Genomic DNA, 20,244 nt, shown 5'->3' on the forward strand with positions numbered 1-20,244 from the left:
GAGTGATTACTTTCTGAGAATCTCATGACAATCTATTACCAGTAAGCTGTTCATGAAATATTTTGCCAACAGACACATACATGTACACAAAGAAAAACATTTTCACCTGCTTTTTACTTTTCAGAGGGAGGTAATATTTGCTTTTTGATATTCTAGTTTAGGTTTGGTTTAATTTGATTATTTGAAATCATTTCAAAACTGTTCAAGATTTAGAAAACATTTGTGCAGTGTTTATTTTTATTATTTTATTATTTTTCGTTTTAAAGCTTATGGAGCCCATGTTGAACCTTCTGTCTTTGCCCTGAAGTCTTTTCTTTGTAACACGCTAGATGCTTTTAGAATCCTAATCAAATCTCTCCAGATGTTTCTGCCACTTCTCAAATATATTTTTCTCTGGGTTTTTTTTTTTTTTCACTCAACACACATTTAGTTTGTACTGCGAGCTGCTTTTCACACTTGCTGCTGATTCACAGCCAAACGTTTCCTGCAGACCTTAGTTCAACTTCACATCCTGACCCGGCTGGATGAGGTAATAAAGAAAAAGGTCACACCTGTCCTCAGAACAACTCTTGAATCAGATGTTACTGAGGAATTCATGGTAGAATATTACAACATACTTTTCAAATCATCTAATTCCCAAAACTGTAATGATCATCTGAAAGTTAAAGTTATGAGCTTGAAGTCCTTCATATGCCTTATTTGAATTTAGCTGTGCACCTAATAAAAATATGGAAGCCTCATTCTGCCACTTTGCAGAAGAAAAATCTCCTGTCATAATTACAAAATAACATCTCAAAATTAGTGACTTAATTTCCCACAATCATCCAATAGAAGCTGCATACAGGGTCCTATATTATAATCTGAGGTGATACATTTTCTATTTTAAATGGCAAGCCAGTAAATAAATGTTAAGTCATGTTTATTTGATGTAAAGTCTTCATAATAACACTTTAGGCCACATTGACAAGATGCCAAACCCACTTCAGAGCTCTAAGTCATAACATTAGTTAGTAAGTCATTATATTTGGATATTAAGTTATAATATTTAGATCCGTGGTAAATGGGCTGTACTTATATAGCTCCTTTCTATCTAATCAAGATACTCAAAGTGCTTTACAACACAACCTGTGCCTCATTTACTTCCATACACACATTCATACAGCACTCTAATACATCTCTACAAAGATAATCTGAATCTGTAGAGATTAATCAGTGCTTTATCACATTCACACACAGATGAGACACTTCGAAGGCAATGAAGGGTTCGGTCACAAAGTCACATGTCATTATATTTATTATGTGTTTATTTATTAAGTCATCATTACAGATGCTAAGTCATAATATTTTAATGCTGATATATTTATGATGCTTAGCTCCTATATTACTCCAGATTACTCGCGGGGTCATATTTATGAAAGTGAGTGTCTTAAAATTGAGTTTCTAAGTCATAATAATTAAATATTAAATGGAAGATTTTAAACAGTTACAGTAGTCCCTCGTTTATTGTGGGGGATCTGTACCATGAAGACACAAAAAGTGAAAAACCACGAAATATTAGTACAAGTAGTAGTTCATTTAAGCATATATATATATATATATATATATATATATATATATATATATATATAAGGTGTTTTAAACCCTCCCCACATTCTTACAATATTCTTACAATATTCTAGACAATGTTTCTAAACTCTAAAGCTCTAAAAGAGCACAGCATGTCATGATTTCAGCTCTCTGCCTCCTACCAGTGCTCTCAGCCACGCCCACTTTTCCGCTGCAGAACAGAGGTTGACAGAGGAGGAAGGAGGAGAGAGGAGGAGCTGCAGGAGGAAGTGTCTCCTGCAGTGTGGGCTGCACACAGATGCAGGAAGTGCTACATAATTTAAAATAATTTATTTTAAATAAAAATTCCATGCCGATTGTGCGGCTCATCCATCAATCAGCCAATTGTGTGTCATGACCAATCTTATTTAAAAAAAAACACATCGATAAACGATAGAGCAAATATGCGAAAAATGAATTGTGAATTAGCGAAGGACTACTGTACTCCTTTTCCTTTTTCTTGAATGAAAACGGCAGGTATCAGCTTCCATACATCAAAGTTCATGCTCAATAATCCAACAAAGTTCAGTTAGGTCATCTGGACGGTTTATTTTTCTTTCTTTTTTTGTGTTTTGTTGAGACATTTTGATCTTCATTCAAACAACTTAATCAGTCCGAGGAACAGTGGTGGACAGTAACGAAGTACAAAGTACATTTTTTTTTTTTTTTTTCATTTAGCCTTTATTTATCCAGGTTAGTCTCATTGAGCCACGAGAACTCATTTTCAAGAGAGACCTGTTTTTTTTTTTTTTTTTAGGGAGCACATGGTGGGGGTTAAGGGCCTTGCTCATGGGCCCAGAGTGGGGCGAATGAGGGTGGGGGCAAGTGTGGGTATTTCACCTACCCCACCCACAGTTTTTGATGTTGTCGGGGCCGGGGCGTGAACCGGCGATCTTCGGATCACAAGCCCACCTCTCTAACCTCTGCGCCACCACTCCCCAATTTATTTGAGGACTGTACTTAAGTACATTTCCTGAGTATCTTTACTGTACTTGAGTGTGTTTTTGGTAACTTATGACTTTCGACTCCACTACATTTAGCTCCTTGTTACTTGTTCCTTTTGGCTCAGCTTTGTAATCCACTGTTGCTGGTTTTCTTTCCTTACATGCATGTGTCCAGTGTTTGATTCAGGTATCATACTAGATTCATCTGTGCAGAACATTCATTGTTTTCTAAGCTTCTATGTTAAGTATGGCAGAACTTTCAGTTTTCAGGGGTACTGTTTCCTCTCCTGTGTTAAGTTGTTGCTGTCAGTATATGTACTTTTACACACAAACAATGCTCTGTATGAATACTGAAGCTGAGGAAAAGACTAAATGTGCGTCATCTATTGGGATTTCCATGACTTTCCACAAATATGTAAAATGCAGGAAGATCCATCCATCCATACATTATCTTTACCCGCTTATTCCATTTTGGGTCACGGGGGTCGCCGGTGCCCATGTCCAGCAATCACTGTGCGAGTGGGGGGGACACCCTGGACGGGTCGCAAGTCCATCACAGGGACACATAGAGACAAACGAGACAAACAACCTTTTACTCTCTCACTCACACCTAGGGACAATTTAGAGTTACCAATCAGCCTAACATGCATGTTTTTGGTCTGTGGGAGGAAACCGGAGTACCCGGAGAAAACCCGCGCATGCACGGAGAGAACATGCAAACTCCCCCCAGAAAGGCCCCTGGACCGGGGTTTGAACCAAGGACCTGCTCGCTGAGAGGCAGCAGCTCTACCAGTTGCGCCACCGTGCTGAATGCAGGAAGATATTATTTGTAGTTTACAGGTTTTATTAAGGCATGTGGTGTTGCCATGTAGCAGGTTCTAGATTGCCACCTTCCTGAGTTTAATGTAGTCCACCATTACTGAAGACTCGCTGGCAGACACACAAACCAGTGACTTCAGTGTAAGAAAACATCAGGTGGTTTCAAGAGTTACATGGTTCTGTAAAATCACTCAAAACAATACAGCAATGTACTGATAATAGAAAATATAATATGTATTTTTGAATACTTGAGTATTTTCATAAGTAAGTACGTCAGTACTTTAATTTGAGTAAACTTTTGATTGAGAACTTTTACTTGTAGTTGAGTAAATCTGACCACGAGTATCAATACTTTTACTTGTGAACTAGAGTTGGGTACTTTGTCCACCACTGCCAACCACAACAAATTGAGTCCCAAAGCATGTGGCTCCTCGGACTGATGAAGTCCTTTGGATGAGGGATAAAAAGTCTAAAAAAAAGAAAAAGAAAAGAAACCATCCAGATGACCTGCCTGAACTTTGTTGCAGCTTCCATACACTGCAGAGCGGTGAACATTAAAATGTTTCCAAATTAATTCTAACTACTGATTAAGCTTCATAAGAACACAAACAAATCTGCCTTAAGGTCTGTTTTTGTTTTTAATAATCATTTTTCTCATCTCTCCATGAGGCTGCAGTGACCCCGCCCCTCTGCCGCAGCACCCAGTTCGGCCTCTGAAGGGTTAAACTCCGCCTCTGCTCAGTATTTAGCACAAACCCTCGGAGTTGTGCTCGTTTTGCGCAGCTGCGCGTGATTGGGCTCGTGCCGCTGCGCTGCTTTCTGCTCAGCTGTGACTTTGTGCGACGGGAGTTCCGCTTCACTCTTTGGGTTTTCACACAGGTCGGTGTTTTTGCTTTTTTTATTTAAGTGTTATAAAGTGAGGAACAGGTACTAGTGCTGAGCAAACCGGTTCATCACTTGGATTAAATAAAACGAGCTCATTCATTCAAAGCTTCGTTACAGCGACATCTAGTGGCCAAATAGGAAACGTCAAAACAAAGCTGATCCCTCTGACTGGAACTGGGTTAGTTGTGCACTCTTGCAAATACTTGACTGTTTGTGAGTTGATTTTGTAAATGTATGTGAAGTTGTTGTGTTTGGAGGAACAGAGGATGTGCTGGACTGATTGTTCTTGTCTAAAAATAACTTCAAATCATTAGTTTCTCCTGTGCAATGCAGTCAGAAGGTAATGCTTAGTTTTCTTCTGACTCCATGTTCAGTTTTTTCCTCTTTTTTTTTTTTCCATGAGGTTTTTTCTTTTTTGTTTCCTTTGGTTTGAAAGAGTCTGCCTGCTGTGTTCAGTGGGCCTGTGGTATTTCACCATCTCATTCGCTCAGTCTGACTCATTCCCTTATTTCCTCCAGATGTGCAGCACTTTTTGTTTCCTGACAGCACAGGATTGTGACATTTCTGCCCTTGCTCTGCAGTTATTCTGCTGACGGATTAAAACGTATTCCTGTGTTCGTCACTCACATGTCGTGTTGTGACACTAAAGCAGTGCTCTTAAAAAAGGTCCAACGTTTTGCTCGTCCTAGAAGTTGCAGCTGCCTCTTTGGAAGCGGCAGTTAAAGCGTAACAGTTTAACTCTGAGGTGCAGCAAAGTGCTGACTTTACAGCAGTTTTACGAGCCTCAGGTTGATGGACAGGAACAGTCATGTGTTTGGCTTGTGCAAGTAGATCATTGAGCCAAGAAGTCCCACAACAAAATCAGTGTGGCCTGCAGTGGTTTTAAATGACAGGTTTTTTTTCTCCAAACATTTGGGGATGGGGGGTGCTGCTAGTTGAACCTGTTCAAAAGCTCCTGTGATCCAGAGTTTTGCAGAACTTCTGTAGCCTTGGGGCTATAGCCCCTAATTTACAGGAATAAAAAGCCCAGTTTTATTTGTAATTTTTATTAAAGGTCAAATTTATAATTTATCTGATCACCTAAATTACTGGAGACGGATTTGGATGACTGGATAACTCTTAACGTAAAAAAAAAACGAAGGGGTCTAAACTCCAAGAAATGGGGTTATTAAGACCAACGAGATGGAGTCATGAATAATCAGGTGTCGCTCATTTCGAGGTAATTGGCACAAAATTGAAGGTGTGCCTCAGGTATCCCAATCTGTACCTCCTTTCTTTGTATACCCTTTTGATATTTTAGATTGTATGACTAGAAGCTTTCTAATGTGCTACGTAGAACCTACCACCACAAAGAGCCTCATTAGCAAAAAGATGGTGGCCAACCGACTACGTAGACACACATTCAGTTAATTTTCCAGATATTGAGCTAAAATTTGTTATAGTGGCTAAGAGTTATTCCTATAGACTTGTATTATAAAACTGTATGACCGTCTCCACCTTATCTTGTTGGGAACAAATTTCAGGAATAAAGAAGCTTCCACATTGTATTTTTGGGACCAGTATACACATGACTGATGGGACTTTAGGTTCTACGTGGTGGTGGTGTTGCCACATGAGATTTCGCTGCAGCATAAAATGGCAAATTGCACCTAAATTTATTGAAAAATTCATTTCATTCTTCTTGTTTACATGGAGGGTAACTATTTAAAACCTGCACTGGGAGCACCCTGTATGGAATCTAATAGTGTATTCCACGTCCATGGCTATTCTCAACATTCTAACAAGTTGTGCAGGATTGTTGTTTAAAATGTATTTATCAACTATATGGAGTCAACTCTGTCGGCAAAATGTTTCATAAATGTCGACACATCTAAAGTGAGATGGACATCGCAGCTAAACTACCATAAACACAAAAATTACATTAATTTTTACACACATTGTGCTATTATTTGGTTTTAGTAATGGTAAATGGACTGTACTTGTATAGCACCTTTCTTTCTTAACGAAACACTCTAAGCTCTTTACAACACAATCTGTGTCCTCCATTTATTAATTCGTACAGCACTCTACTAGATCTCTACAAAAGATTAATCAGAGCTTTATCATTCATACACCGATGGGACACACTTGGAAGCAATGAGGGGTTCAGTGTCTTGCCCAGGGACAGTTCAGCATGTGACTGCTGGTGGAATTGAGCCCCATCTGTTGCATTGAAGGACGACTGCTCAAACCACTCAGCCACAGCCGCCCAAGTAGTAGCTAGTAGTAAAACGAAACAGATGTCTTTAAATATTACACAATGCACAGTCTAAAGCTTTGACATCAATTGTTGAAGCCCATTCAGTTAAATGTTGCTGTCACACCTAATCAACATGAGCAAACTCTAAACCAGCTGACTAACCTCAGAGTATTCGAGACTTTACAAATAGAATATTTATCTGTTAAAAAGCAAAATACTAGATATGTGTTTAAGCTTTCAGAAAATTTCTGGATATCCAGAAATGTATATCAATATGTTTTAAAGTCAACCTAATTCAAGATGGCTGCCAGAACCAACTCATCAATGTAAACACAAAATGGTTCTAAATAAATTTGACCAATATTGAGCTAAAATGGTGTGAAGTAACTGAGTTATGCCCAACGTACACTCTGAACATGACTGCACGTATTGGTTTCAAGGTTCCATTTTCTCAACATAACATGATCTTAATTCGCAACTCTTATGAATGATGGTGTGCGACTTCTAGTACTTTAACTGTACACTGACTCTAAAACTTGATTCTAAAAATTAGACTTAATAAAGATTGATATGAGCGACGCATAATTTTAAAGCCTCGTTTCTGTCCTTGCTTACCTGGGCATCACGCGAGCTTTTTGCTCTGTTAGCGTAAGATTAACCTCATAACTGCTCAACCTTTGCCCCTTCACAACCTTCGCTCTGCTCAGCAGTACTCTCTCTTCTGCTGGCGCTGTGAGCAGAGCTGAACCTGAAGGTACGTCTGTGACTGGGCAGAGTAGGACTTGTGCTGGTTGGGTTCCAGTACTTATGCAGGCCAGGGGAGTTTTTTCTATCCCATTTCTTTTTCCATTGAGCTGAATGCTTGTGATTGTCGTCCGCTTCCAGTGACTCATTGATGGTGTTTCTTGGTGTGATGTGTTCCTCTAATTACAGTTGGACAGAAGTGAGCTCTGGCTGAAGTGGAAACCTTCATAAAGTTTCTGCTTCATGCATTCTCAGTTTTTTTTTTCTTTTCCACTGAGGCTATAGTGCTAGACTTGAAAATGATTTGAGGAATGGTTCCAGGAGCCGTCAAGTTTGTGAAGATGCTGCTGATCTCCTAATTAAACAATTTTATTGCTCTGGATCACATGTTTACACTGTGATTCACAAGATTTGTTTCCTGTTCGGGCGGCTGTGGCTGAGTGGTTAGAGCAGTCGTCCTCCAATGCAAGAGTTGGGGGTTTGATTCCACCAGCTGAAGTTTCCCTGTGCAAGACATTGAACCCCTCATTGCCTCAGATGTGTGTCCCATCGGTGTACGGATGTGATAAAGCACCGATTAGTCCCTTTAGAATTTGTGTTAGGATAATTTAATATTATCCTAGTAATAGCTCTTTAAATAAATATGCCACACAGGAGAGGTAGATAATTTTCTTAATCCTACGTTTAATCTTGCAAGATGGAATAGAGGTTGAAATACAAGCAGGCAAGATTTTTAGATGACACTTCGTCTCCAAGTCTGTTCACCGAGAGCATGAGTCTTTTTTTATAATGGTTATTGGACAACCCCAAGTTCAGACAATTCCTGCAGCCTCTTTGCTTTGGCTTGAGTTCTGAGGTGAAAGGCTCCAGACTCCACTTTGCAAAGACAAAACGACTCCACGCACACACATGGTTATATAAGTTGGTGAAAAACATCTGACCTTTAGATCTCCCAACAATTTGTTCACTATATTTGTATAGATCTAGTAGAGAGTGCTGTATGAATGGGTGAATGAGGACACAGATTGTGTTGTAAAGAACTTTGAATATCTTGACAAGATAGAAATGTGCTATACAAGTCCATTTACCATTCTTGAATGGTTAATATTCACTGAATATCTAAGAATTGTAATGAGTATAAGCAAGTTTGCCATCTTATCTAAAGCCAAAAGTTTCCTAAAACTTAAAAGGTTGTCAGATTGTGGTCTTAAGTCCTGTATTTTATTGGTATATTTTATCCGACCTTGCTTCTACTTCTGATTGATCGTTGTAAACCATTCCTCTGTGTTGTTTAAATAATTTAAAAGTTAAGCTCTTTTTGCAGTAACGGATTTTTCCAGTCTCATATTTTGCAGGTTTATCAGAGGTTAAATGTGTAGATCAGGACTACTCAGCTGAACTGTTAATAAAAGCCAATATCTCGGGGACATAATGATGTTATCATTGTATGTTCCCATACAATGGTGAAATGGGATCTATGCATTTAACCCATCCACCCCCAGGTGGTGCAGTGGGCAGCTATTGAAGGCGTCTGGGGAGCATTTGGGGATAAGGTGTGCTGCTCAAGAGACTCCATGATATGTGCAATGACTGGGGATCAAACCTGGGACTTTCGGGCCCTGAGCCAGCTGTCCTGCCTCTGCACCATCTCGGCCTCTTTGTTTTATAGTTTACAATCTAGTTTTATTTGCAAATTAACCCATTGGTGGGTCAAACTGAGCTCACCTGTGGGCCTGATTTGGCCCCTGGGCCACCACTTGAATAGTCCTGGGATAGATTTCTGTCAGTGGTGTTTGTATGTAAAGTTTTTTGACACTGATGCTGTTCTGTTCACATCTTTGTGTTCCAGTCAAACACCAGAAGCATGTGTGGGTGTTGAGTTGTACGTTCAGTCGACATCTCTGCCCCAGAACACGGCGCTGCTGTCTGCTCTACCTCCGAGTGTCACTTGTCCCGTGAGGTTCACCCCCTCCCCCACACACCATGTCTGCCGTGGTGGAGAACAGTGTCCCGGCGTCTGCTGACCCCACACCCCTACCTACAGTCTCCACCTCAAACACCCCGCCCAGCTCCCCAGCCTCCAAGGCCCCGTTCAAGAAGGAGAAAAAGAAAGGTGAGTTTTAAAAAGTTCCCTGTGGTAACAAGAATCTGGACGGTTGACCCTCTGTCCACAAACACACTCACATCCCCCAAAAAGTTTCAGCAGAACCAAATTAAGTGAACTTAAAACGTAGAGTAAACTTTTCATAAATGAATGAACTCTGAACCAGTATTTAAAGATTTGACTGTTCCTGTCTGATTTTTATTCCACTGGTCTGTTTTACACGTTTAGCCTATAAATGGTTTTCTCCATTTTTAATACCTGGATATGAAATAATTAGAACAAGCAGATTTATTGTCTGTTGTGAACATATTTTACCACCAGGTGAAGGTTCTTACCGTTTATCAGTTGTCTTTGCTTTTAAAGGGTGCACAAATTGTGAAAACAGTTTGTTGGATGCGTCTCAAAGATCTCACACCAGAAGTTTAATCAAACTGGTGACCTAAAATGTATAAAAATATGAATCTGCTGCATAAGTTACTTCAACATGAGACTTTGAGTGAGTCAGCTGCTGATGTGACCCCATGTTGGTCTTATAACACAAAATGAGGGGTTTTATATTCACTTGCATTTAAAAACTGCTTATGGCAAATCATCTGTTACAAAGAAGAAAGTTTTCAATAAATTAAAATAAATCTATTGTGAGTAGCAGGACCTTTTTTTTTTCCTTAACATTTCTTTATTTTTGTTGTGCCCTTGTTGAGTCTGGTCAGCGCTGTGGCATTGTATAAAAAAGACCACCAGATCCACTTCAGCTGAGGGCATGCTTGTTGACCTCCCACAGTCCAAAAACTGGTGCACTGGTGACTAAAATGTCACCTGATGTGTGTGAACCAGTCTCTTCCCACCATGATCCCATTCAGATTTGTTGATACCATTCATCCTGACTGGCCTGTTTTCCTGGACTGTGTGGAATCACGGTGCGATTGGTCTCGATGTGCTTTGAGGACGTCTTGACTCTGGAACGCTTTTGTCCAAATTAGTTTGACGGCCTGAGTGTAAACCATGGTGAGCCTCGCTGTAGGACCTCCTGACCGGACTCAACACAAACAAGAGCTGATTGTTTCAACTTAAAGTCTTGATCTAAGATGGTAGCCATCTTGGACAATTTTCTCGAGCTTTTTTTTTTTTTCCCAGCTAAATCTGAACTATTGATCAGAATACCTGACATTCTAGAAGAGTATCAGGAAGTAATCACTTTCATAGTGGGTCCTCTTTATACAATAAACGCAACAATTGATATTTTCTCAAGTAAATGTATTGTAAAATATATTGAGGTTAAGTCAGGTCTCTTGTTGAAACAAGTTAACCTTGTTAGATTTATTTTTTACCTGGATTATTGAGCACGCATCAGGATATTAAAAAGCTAATGTTTTACTTCAAAATAATGAAGCTAATAAGTCAAAACAATGATTTAGTTGCTCTTACTGGATGTTGCTGCAGTTCCTCTCAGACCTGTTTCCTCTTGAAAAGTTTACTGAGTGGTCAAAAACAGAAGTTTAAACTGTTAGTGTGACAAAGTTCATGCTCAATCATCCAGGTACCAAATCCAATAATCTCAGTCGGGTCATCTGGACAGTTTATTGTGTTGTATTGGTGTGAATTTAAATGATTGTGTTGTGGCCTGTGAACGTGTTTTTAGCTGTTTTCCTGTTGGAGAGAAGGTTTTCGTTTGGTGTGACCCTTGGAGTTTGAATCTCTGCAGACATTTGGAAGTTCTGAATGCTTCTGTAAAGATCTGACATTAATTCAACCTTTATTTATACAGGTTAATCCCAATGAGCTTTGTGGACTCCTTTACAAGAGAGACCTGATTTTAACAGAGAGATGACAACAGTGGACAATAATAGACGATCATAAAGGATGCATACAACTTGGGAATAACAAGTGAAAATAACATGGTATTAAAAAAATGTAACAACGGCTAGATTATAAGGCGGTGTAGAAAAACTGATAACAGGAACATGTCTGAATTAGTTTTTCCCAGAGGTCCAGGTCAAGAACTTCAGATCTTTTTGTAAGATATTCCAGGAAACAAGAAGGGAGTAAGAGAAGGCCCTTTAGCCAAGTTCAGTCCTCACTGAGGGAACACTGCAGGTAATAATGTCCTGAGAGCGCACGCTGTAGCTGCACTCACGCAGAGATATGTATGAGATGATGTATGAAGGCAGAAGACCAAGAAGAGAAGACGTGCCTCTTGAAACTGTGCACGACCCTTTGCAAATTTGACATAAGAAAATAAATTTTAGCACCACTTCTTGGCATTTCAGTGTCACGTTGTCATTAATTTCTCACAAATTAAGCATGAATTTTTCAGGGGATTTTTTAAATTCCTATGAAGTTTCACAGAACTTCTTGTTTGTTTCCCTTTAGTAGCGGAGAAGACGGATGAGTACCTGCTGGGCAGGTTTCAGGGGGACGGTGTGAGGTACAAGGCCAAACTTATCGGCATTGACGACATTCCAGAAGCCCGTGGAGACAAGATGTGCCAGGACTCCATGATGAAACTGAAGGTACACCGTGAGACCACAAAGTTCACTGTCCAACATGTTTTAAAGTGTTCATCTGTGTGTTTTAGTGTGGGATTCATGAACATCTGCTACAGTAGGTGTATTTTTGTTTAACTGCAGGGTATGGCAGTAGCTGCTCGGACCCAAGGCAAGCACAAACAAAGAATCTGGGTCAACATTTCCATGTCTGGTTTAAAGATTATAGATGAGAGATCAGGAGTGAGTTTTGTTTCCTTCAGGGCAGTTTAGAGCCGAGACATTCAGACTGCAGCGCTTATGAAGACTTTTGTCCTCCACACTCAGGTGATCGAGCATGAGCATGTGGTGAATAAGATCTCCTTCATTGCCAGAGATGTAACAGACAACAGGGCGTTTGGATACGTGTGCGGAGCAGAAGGACAGCATCAGTTCTTTGCCATTAAGACTGCACAACAGGTAAACACAGGTGTCTGACTAACAGGTGGTCTTACAAGATGAAGTCGAGGCAGAGGTCAAGTGTGTCCAAACATTTTCATATGTGGGCCTAAACTATCAAGATGAAAAGACTCTGGGCCACAAAAATGTGAATTTAACATTAAAAGCCTCAAACACTAAGATTATATATATATATATTTTCTAATAAAAAAGATTAGATTTATTTGGTTTGTTGGGTCTGTTTGTTAAAAAAAAATAAAGAAAAAAGTGATGGGTCTACTGTGAGGTGTGATAGGTCAGTCTGCATATGTATGCATCTTAACATAACTTGAACCCCACACTCGATGCTCTTTGAATTGGGAAAGCTCCTCAGATGAGAAGCAAAACATCTTCTGTTACAAATAAAGTCCAGTTGTTTTTGTCTTGAACTGTTTTGAATTGACCATGTCCTGGACGACTGAGAATCTTCACTGTCTGTTGTTGTTTTTTTTGTCTGGAAAATTCATTTTAGTCTGTTCTCAGCAGCAAAGTGTAATTTGAGTAAGTATCCTTTAAAACTGGGTAGGTCAGCCTTTTGGACCATGGATGGACCATAGTCCAAAAAACTAATCAAATTTCTGAAAACCATCCAGCTGTCAGTCGCTATAACAGATTCATAGGTTTGATAAAGCTGATCAACTCGTATGTAGATGACGCCATGTTATATTCATTTAAATGCCCAGTTTCCCTCTTGATTGTTTTATCAAATGCAATATTTAGACGAGTTTTATGAATCATTATCCAGAAGTTTATTTTCTGGTAGAAATTAAGTTTTTGGTGTTTTGTACCATGAAGTGGAAAAAAAAGATTATAAACAAAGTCTAAAAAAAGTTAAGTCAGGTCCTCTGGACGTTCAAAAAACCAAAAAAATGTAGAAATGTTTTGTCTTTCATCTGAAAGACTTCTTCAGACTGAAGAAGTCTTTCAAGGGTTTGTATTTTATATTGCTCATTTTGAGAAGATTGTTTTTCATCTATTTTGCTGTTAAAACTAAACATTATATAAAAAAGGATTACCAACTAATTTGCAAAAAGTCTGCATTGACCTCTTAACCCTGCTGGACAAAATGATACCATCTTAAACTGCAGCTGCGGGCCGCACAAACCATACCATACCAATTTATTTATAAAGCACTTTAAACAGTGACAAAGCACACCAAAGTGCTGTACAGGGACAAACGGAACAAGCACAAAGCAAAATCACTGCAAGGGCCGCAAATGGCCCTCGGGCTGCACTTTGGACACCCGAAGCATAGAGCCTCCAATTCTTCATTTTTCTGCTCTTAATTATTTGAATACAAACTTTAAGTTCACTGTTGATTGCAAAATATTATATTTTTCCCACTAAATTAACACTCACTACAAAAAGGCAATATTGTTGCCAGTGTGCATGAGTGTTTGCTTATTTTTTTTTTTTAGCAATATACTCTGATGAATCACTGGACTGATTTAAAATGAATCTCTAAAATATTAAATGTACATCAACAACTGATTTTCTGAGTCGACCCCTTTCAAGATGGCTGCCACAGCTAAATGGCCACAGTTTTCCAGCAGATTTAGATCTTAACATTTTAGACATTCAGAGAAAATCTGCTCCAACCGTTCCTTGTTGGGGTAAGATTTTTGGTTTAAAATTCTGATGCACATTTATTCAAGAAAAGTTTGCTTCTCGTCTAGTTCTCAATTGAAACTAAATGTGAAAACTACCATTTGCTTGTGCACATGCACGCTAACACGAGCTTCGTGGTGTTGGAGCTCCTTTAGCGATGTCGGATGACGTGAAATGCTTTAGTCGTTCTTCAGCATCACATTTGTTTCTATTGTTTCAAATTGCACTCGTGCAGCAACAGTTCAATGTTCAGGTGGAGAAATGCATCTTTTTAGCATTTTTTAATTATTTAGGACTTTGTTAAACTACACTAATTAAAAAAACAATTGTAAATGTATTAGTTTTATGGGGATTCTTGTGAGGCTTAGATCTTGAATGATTTTGTCTGCCCCATCGACAACCAGTACACTTTATTTTTGTGTTAACATGCAGGCTGAGCCCTTGGTCATTGATCTGAAAGATCTTTTCCAAGTCATCTTCAATATGAGGAAAAAAGAGGCGGAGTCTTCACAGAAGGTAATGTTCCAACTTCTCTGGGTCAAGTGTTTGGTCATGACGACTTTGTGAAAGAATGAAGTGTTCTGGGAGTGCAGTTCTGTGAATCCCATCATTCACACATTCCTCTGGATCAAGTCTAGTAAAACCCAGTCATTACCAGTTTATCTTTGTTTGCAGGATGAAAACGGCGCTGCAGTGGTGGAGGTAACGTCCTGAGAGCTGCAGCTTTGAAGTCACGTTGAACTTTCTTTGACGTTTTTTATTTTTCTCTTATCAGAATGGAAATGCCTCGCAAAGCACAAGTGAAGGAAAAAGTGGTCAGGTAAGACCTTCTGCTCTTTGATTTTTATTATTAAAATGATTTTTCTGTATAATTGGTTGTTTCCTCCACATTCAGCCGGTGGAGCAGCTCGACCTGTTTGGAGACATTACAACTCCTCCAGACATCCACGCTCCAACTGTAAGTGAACTACTTCACTGAGAGATTTCCAGTGCACACTTTCTAAACGGATATGTTCAAAACTACAATACTCGTCTGTGTAAACCCTAATCTGAGTACTTTCTACTGCCGTTTAACTGGTGTGTGTACAAAACCACCTTTTTACCCAATGAGCTCAACACTTTCCAGATCATTTCATGTTGATTAAACTCAATTCTGAAAATACTTAGAAAAAAATTGTAATATAGAAATGGTTTAGCTCAGGGCTGTTCAGCTGGCGGCGGGTGACTTCAATCTGACCCACTTAATAAAAAAATAAATAAAATAAATAAAAAAAAGGGGGGGGGGTCTTGGGTTTGGGTTCTGTTCTTTGCATTTATGATTCAGTGCAATAAAATAAACACATTTAAAAGGTAACAAACGAGTCATTGTAAAACTTGGTTTATTTACATAATGATTAGCTTTGTAGAGATCTAGTAGAGAGCTGTAAGAATGAGTAAATGAGGCACAGATTGTAGTGTAAAGCGCTTTGAATATCTCAATAAGATAGAAAGGTGCTATATAAGTACAGTCCATTTATCACGTGTCTGTCATGTACCATTGGGCACTTTTAAGTGGGTATTCTGAGATTCTTCAGCTTTTCTAGTCTGTATACTCTGCATACCCACGTATCACATACACCACACCACTGAGCAGGACCACAACTGGAGTTCCAGCATTACACAGCCTAAAGTTTTTACCGACATTAATGCCACTTTGTCCCTTCTGGAATTCTGCAGTAATTTAATGCTGCTGAAAGCTACGACAACAAAATTGACAAATATTGGGTTAAAGTTTAACGTGGTGATATCTGAGCGTCATCCACAAACAAGGAGACTGTATAAACAGTTTTACAAAAATTTAATGTTGCATTATTTCCATAAAGAAATGATTTGCAAATGCACTTAAACTATTCCTTGAAGGTATTTTTATCATTTGCTGCTCTTACGCCCGTTTTTAAACTAGCTCTGGCAGCCATTTTGAATTTGGTTGATGCCACAAGTTTATTGTTGGTGCTCATTAAAGAATCACTTTCAATTAGTTTCATTAGAATCCACTGACTGGTTGAGATATTTTGTTAACACACTCAAACACATTAGCAGAAACATCACCACCTTTTTGGTGGTGTGATATAAAGTGACAAAGGCAGCAGCAGCAGCTAGCTATAGCACTTTCTGTGGGAATATCAATATTTCTGCAGAATTAACAGTCATGCAAACTTTCAACAGTGAAATGGTTTAATAAAAGACATCACATACAATGTTTGGAGACTTGATACACTTTGATCTTAGTTGTTTTGGGGAAAGCTCATCAGTCTCGTCGGGCATAAACTCTTTTTGTCCAAACTGTGGTCGTTCTTAAAGCAACATTTTACAGTAAATCCTGCTTCACTGTGGCTGAATCTTTCTGTATTAAATTTTTTCAGAATTGAGTTTTTGTCTCATTGTCTTGTCCTAAAGCTGCTACAAGTTGAATTTTGTGCACCCTGAAGTTATGGATGTTTATACTTTATAAACTTTCACATCACTTCTACTCGATGTGTTCTTTAATCTTGCTGTTCAAAGCTCCTGGAACATTTTGGATGAAGCCTGATGATCCACGTCACCATGCTCTGAATATTTTGGTGCACATTTTCCACTGTAGCAGCTTAAAACAAAAAACACTTTTAAATTTTTAACATCTGTTTGTTTTTCCTGCAGAATCGATTCATAAATCTTGTTTTCTGTCTCACTGTCCCCCCACCCCCTTCATCCTAACCAGGACCGTAATGAAATTCTCTTGCTGGACTTCTCTGCTGAAGTTGACAGCAATCAAAACATCATAAAGGATAACTTCTTTCTAACTTCTTGTGCTCCTGACATTAAGGTGTCATCCCACAAAGAAACTTCCTTTTCCTCCACTTTTGGGTATTTCCCAGCTCCAGACAGTAACCCGTTCAGAGATGACTCTATTTCTAAATCGCCCACTAGTTTTGAACCAGACATCGCCCACCCCTCCCTCCCTGACACGTTAAGCACTCCTGGCAGCACCAAAAGGACTGGTTTTAATGGAAACTCTGAACATCCTAGTCAGCAGATCACTGGGTTATCCAGTGAATCCATGATAGTTGCGCTCAGTAATGGGCAGTGGCCACTAGGTGGCAGTATAACTCAGGGCACAGCAATAAGCATGATGGACGGAAATGAAGGTCATCAAGCTGTCACGACAAAAAACCCTTTTTTTGACTTCTCTGTAAATGCCTCCCCCATCTCTAACGACATAAGTAGTCATCCAGAACCGACGACTCCTAGCAAGGACTCTGTTGTCATAAGTCCGCCTCCACAGTCTGGACGGGGTCGAAGGAGTGCAAAGGTGATGCCGCACAACCAGCTGTTAGTGGTGTTGCATGAAAAATGGTTTTACAACATATTTGGCTTTAATTTCTCTTTTTTGCGGGGGGATTCATTGGTGGTCTGAGTGCACATGCTGTCCAGGGCTTCCTTTTTCCAGCTGCACATCAGGTGCAGGTGTTCTGATATGTTCTGTCTTCGTTTCACTGGTGATTAAAGCTGTTTCTGCTTGAATAAGTGGTGTGTTTGCTGTGCTGCTGAGATACGGCCATTCTTTCTTATCTGTCCTCATATTCTCCTAACATTCATGCTTCAGTGATAAAAGCACGGGTAAGTGGCAAGGCATGCTCATGTAACCATGTTCAGGTAAATGAGCTTTAGGAGAGCATGCCAAATATTAATAAATAAGTCAGCTTTTAAAAAATTTATATTGTTAGTACGATGCATCAATTTAATTAATTTTTCTGTGATCAGTCTGCATCCAGTGACCTGTTTGGAGCGGAACTGTTTACCACTCCAACTCCTGAGGGGTCCTCTGCTCCAGCTGAGCTCTTCAACAACACACCTGCAAGCTCTGCTCTCTCCTCCATAGCTGCTCTGGGTAATGTGCACAAGCATCGAAGCACTTATTCTGTTCACGTTTGTCCTGCAGCAATAAAATAAAACGTGCAACTCCTGCACCAAAACATGTGGCACAGTTTGACGATGGTGTACCATGACTTTTAGTAGTGGTGCACAATTTCAACCAAATTAAAAAAAATCAAATAAATTGGCAAATGAAGCATAAATGGTATTTTAGTGAAACACTTGAGAAAAGCTAGCTTATACGTCATGCAGACTTCACAGTAGAAACGGTTTAAATTGGTCATTGATATTTGGAACTTCTTTAGATAAAAGAAAAAATAAACCTCAAGATATCTGTTCAGTCACTCATTGTTTTTTAATTCTTTTTATGTATTTTACAGATATTTACATGAACCATTTAACAGTCACCATAGCAGTCTGAAATAAAGTATTTAACTAAAATATTTTTGGTACATGAGTTAAACAGCTTTATTAAAATATGCAGATGGCATACTCTAGCTTATATACTTAAATTTTAGCTCACTCAAACTAAACTCTACTTTCCCATCTCCTGCATAAAACTCAGTAGAAACATTAAAATTCACAAGTGACCATCTTCTGCTGCTCATGGTTCAAGAATTTTGCCTCCATCTCTTGGCAGTCAGGGAGTGAGACGTGTGGTTGTCATGGTGACCACCAGCAGCAGCTTTAACATTTTTCATCTTGGTTCTCTCGACCCTTTGAACAGTTCATACAACAAGTTATTTTATTTTAGATCATTGCAAAGTCCTGTTGGAAAGTTGAATAGCTGCAATAATACAATATTTTTTTTTTGTGTAGTTTTTAAAGTTTGGTTTAATTTTAACTTGATATTTTGTTTCCAATCAATTCAGGAAATCTTTCGTTGCATGCACCAGCCACCACCACTGTTCCTGCTTTAGGCATGTGGGGTGCCCCCAGTGCTGCACCCACCATGTTCCCCATGCCGGGTGTGCCCGCTCCGGGCCCCTTCCTACAGCCGCCTGCTTTTGGTGTTCAGATGCAGCCCCCAGCCTGGGGCCAGCAGATGCCACCACAGTTTGTTGCTCCTCCTCTGTCTCCACCTCACCTCTCATGGGGTCAGCCCGCTCCATCCAATCCCTTCCAACCTGGCCCATTCCCAGTCATGGGAGACCAGCATGGTCCGTCCCGCCCCCCTCCAAGGCCACCTGTGGAGGCCCCTCCAAAAGTGGAGAATAGTGCCTTCACAGCTTTGGATCCTCTCGGAGGAAAGGAGAAGAAAAGTGGAAAGAACATGTTCAAAGACTTCCAGATCGCCAAACCTCCTGCTATCCCAGCAAGGAAAGGAGAGCTGACCCCCAGCTCTGCTCCACCCCCCAGTGACAAAGAGTCGGGGGCGTTTGATCAGTACTTCTCCAGTAAAGTGGGCGTGGCTCAGGATGCTGCAGATCACGATGACTTCGATATCAATCAGATGTCAGCACTTGCTGTTAATGGTACACCTCGGACTTACTGACTGTTGTACGGTTCTGTAGGAGACCTGCTTCTGACTGTGTTGTGTTCTGTTGTAGATGCCCCCACACCTTCTCCAGCACCAGCTGCTACCCCAGCTCCAAGCTTTACACCTGACCTTCTAGATGCTGTGTTTTCTTCTGCTCCAAATGCCATCAGTCCGGCTCCGGCACCAGCGCAGGGGCCAGACATGTTTGATCAAGCATTTGGGGCCCCAGATTCCAATCCATTTGGAGCTCCACCTGTAGCTAAGGTCAAATATGCACGGACACATTGTCCTAAAATGATTTGAACGTGTTACTCTTGTGTATTAATATCTAACTCTGGTGACTGACCTTTTAATTTAAAAAATATATGCATTTCTCCCATGTAGCAAAGCAGCTCTGCTGCTCAGCCGTTTGGCTCAACAAATGCTTTTGGAGATGCTTTTGGAAATCCATTTGCTTGACCACAAGATTTTTCCACAAGTAAGTAGCTGTTTTTTTTTTTTTTAATGTATATAATTTTTAATGAAGGTCACAGTTGGGACTATATTTTTTTAATTGATATTTATCCTTGCAGTGGAAATGGAGTGAAGATCTCTACTTAAACACACCTTTGGGACAAGCTGCTCTGTGCACGACAATCCAGATGATGAACTCTTCTTATTCTTGTCCCTAAACCTTTTTACACCTTTTGGTTTTGATACTCGTTTGTTGACAAATGATCCACAATGTAAATGATGTGAAGATCTGCCTAATGAATGTGCTTTGTGAAAAATGTTAAGTTCATTGCTAATGCTGTCTTTGTTAAAGAAATAAATCGGTAATAATGCAACAGTGTGTAAATTACAACTTCACAGTTTATGAATCAACAGTTCTCATCCAACGATGACTTTATTGTGCTGGTGTAGATCCAGGAAATCATAAATTCAAAAAGTTTAACCCAAAACGAGACTTCAGTGGCTGCAAAGCC

The 20,244-nt window shown here is 39.7% G+C and overlaps 1 protein-coding gene across 1 annotated transcript; it reads left to right on the forward strand.

Moving 5' to 3' along the window:
- Positions 1-9,104: 9,104 nt before the first annotated feature.
- On the forward strand, positions 9,105-20,099 carry dab2 (DAB adaptor protein 2). The gene is made up of 14 exons (XM_037692497.1): positions 9,105-9,349; positions 11,711-11,850; positions 11,968-12,066; positions 12,151-12,282; positions 14,341-14,424; positions 14,584-14,610; positions 14,684-14,728; positions 14,804-14,866; positions 16,646-17,236; positions 17,689-17,815; positions 18,672-19,274; positions 19,350-19,543; positions 19,664-19,757; positions 19,852-20,099. Exons 1-13 carry the CDS (start codon positions 9,220-9,222, stop codon positions 19,736-19,738), a joined length of 2,310 nt encoding a protein of 769 aa, XP_037548425.1. The 5' UTR covers positions 9,105-9,219; the 3' UTR covers positions 19,739-19,757; positions 19,852-20,099.
- The last annotated feature ends 145 nt before the right edge of the window (positions 20,100-20,244 follow it).

The sequence above is a fragment of the Nematolebias whitei genome, chromosome 18, assembly GCF_014905685.2.
Source record: "Nematolebias whitei isolate Nwh7 chromosome 18, NemWhi1, whole genome shotgun sequence".
In the NCBI taxonomy this organism is placed as follows: Eukaryota; Metazoa; Chordata; class Actinopteri; order Cyprinodontiformes; family Rivulidae; genus Nematolebias; species Nematolebias whitei.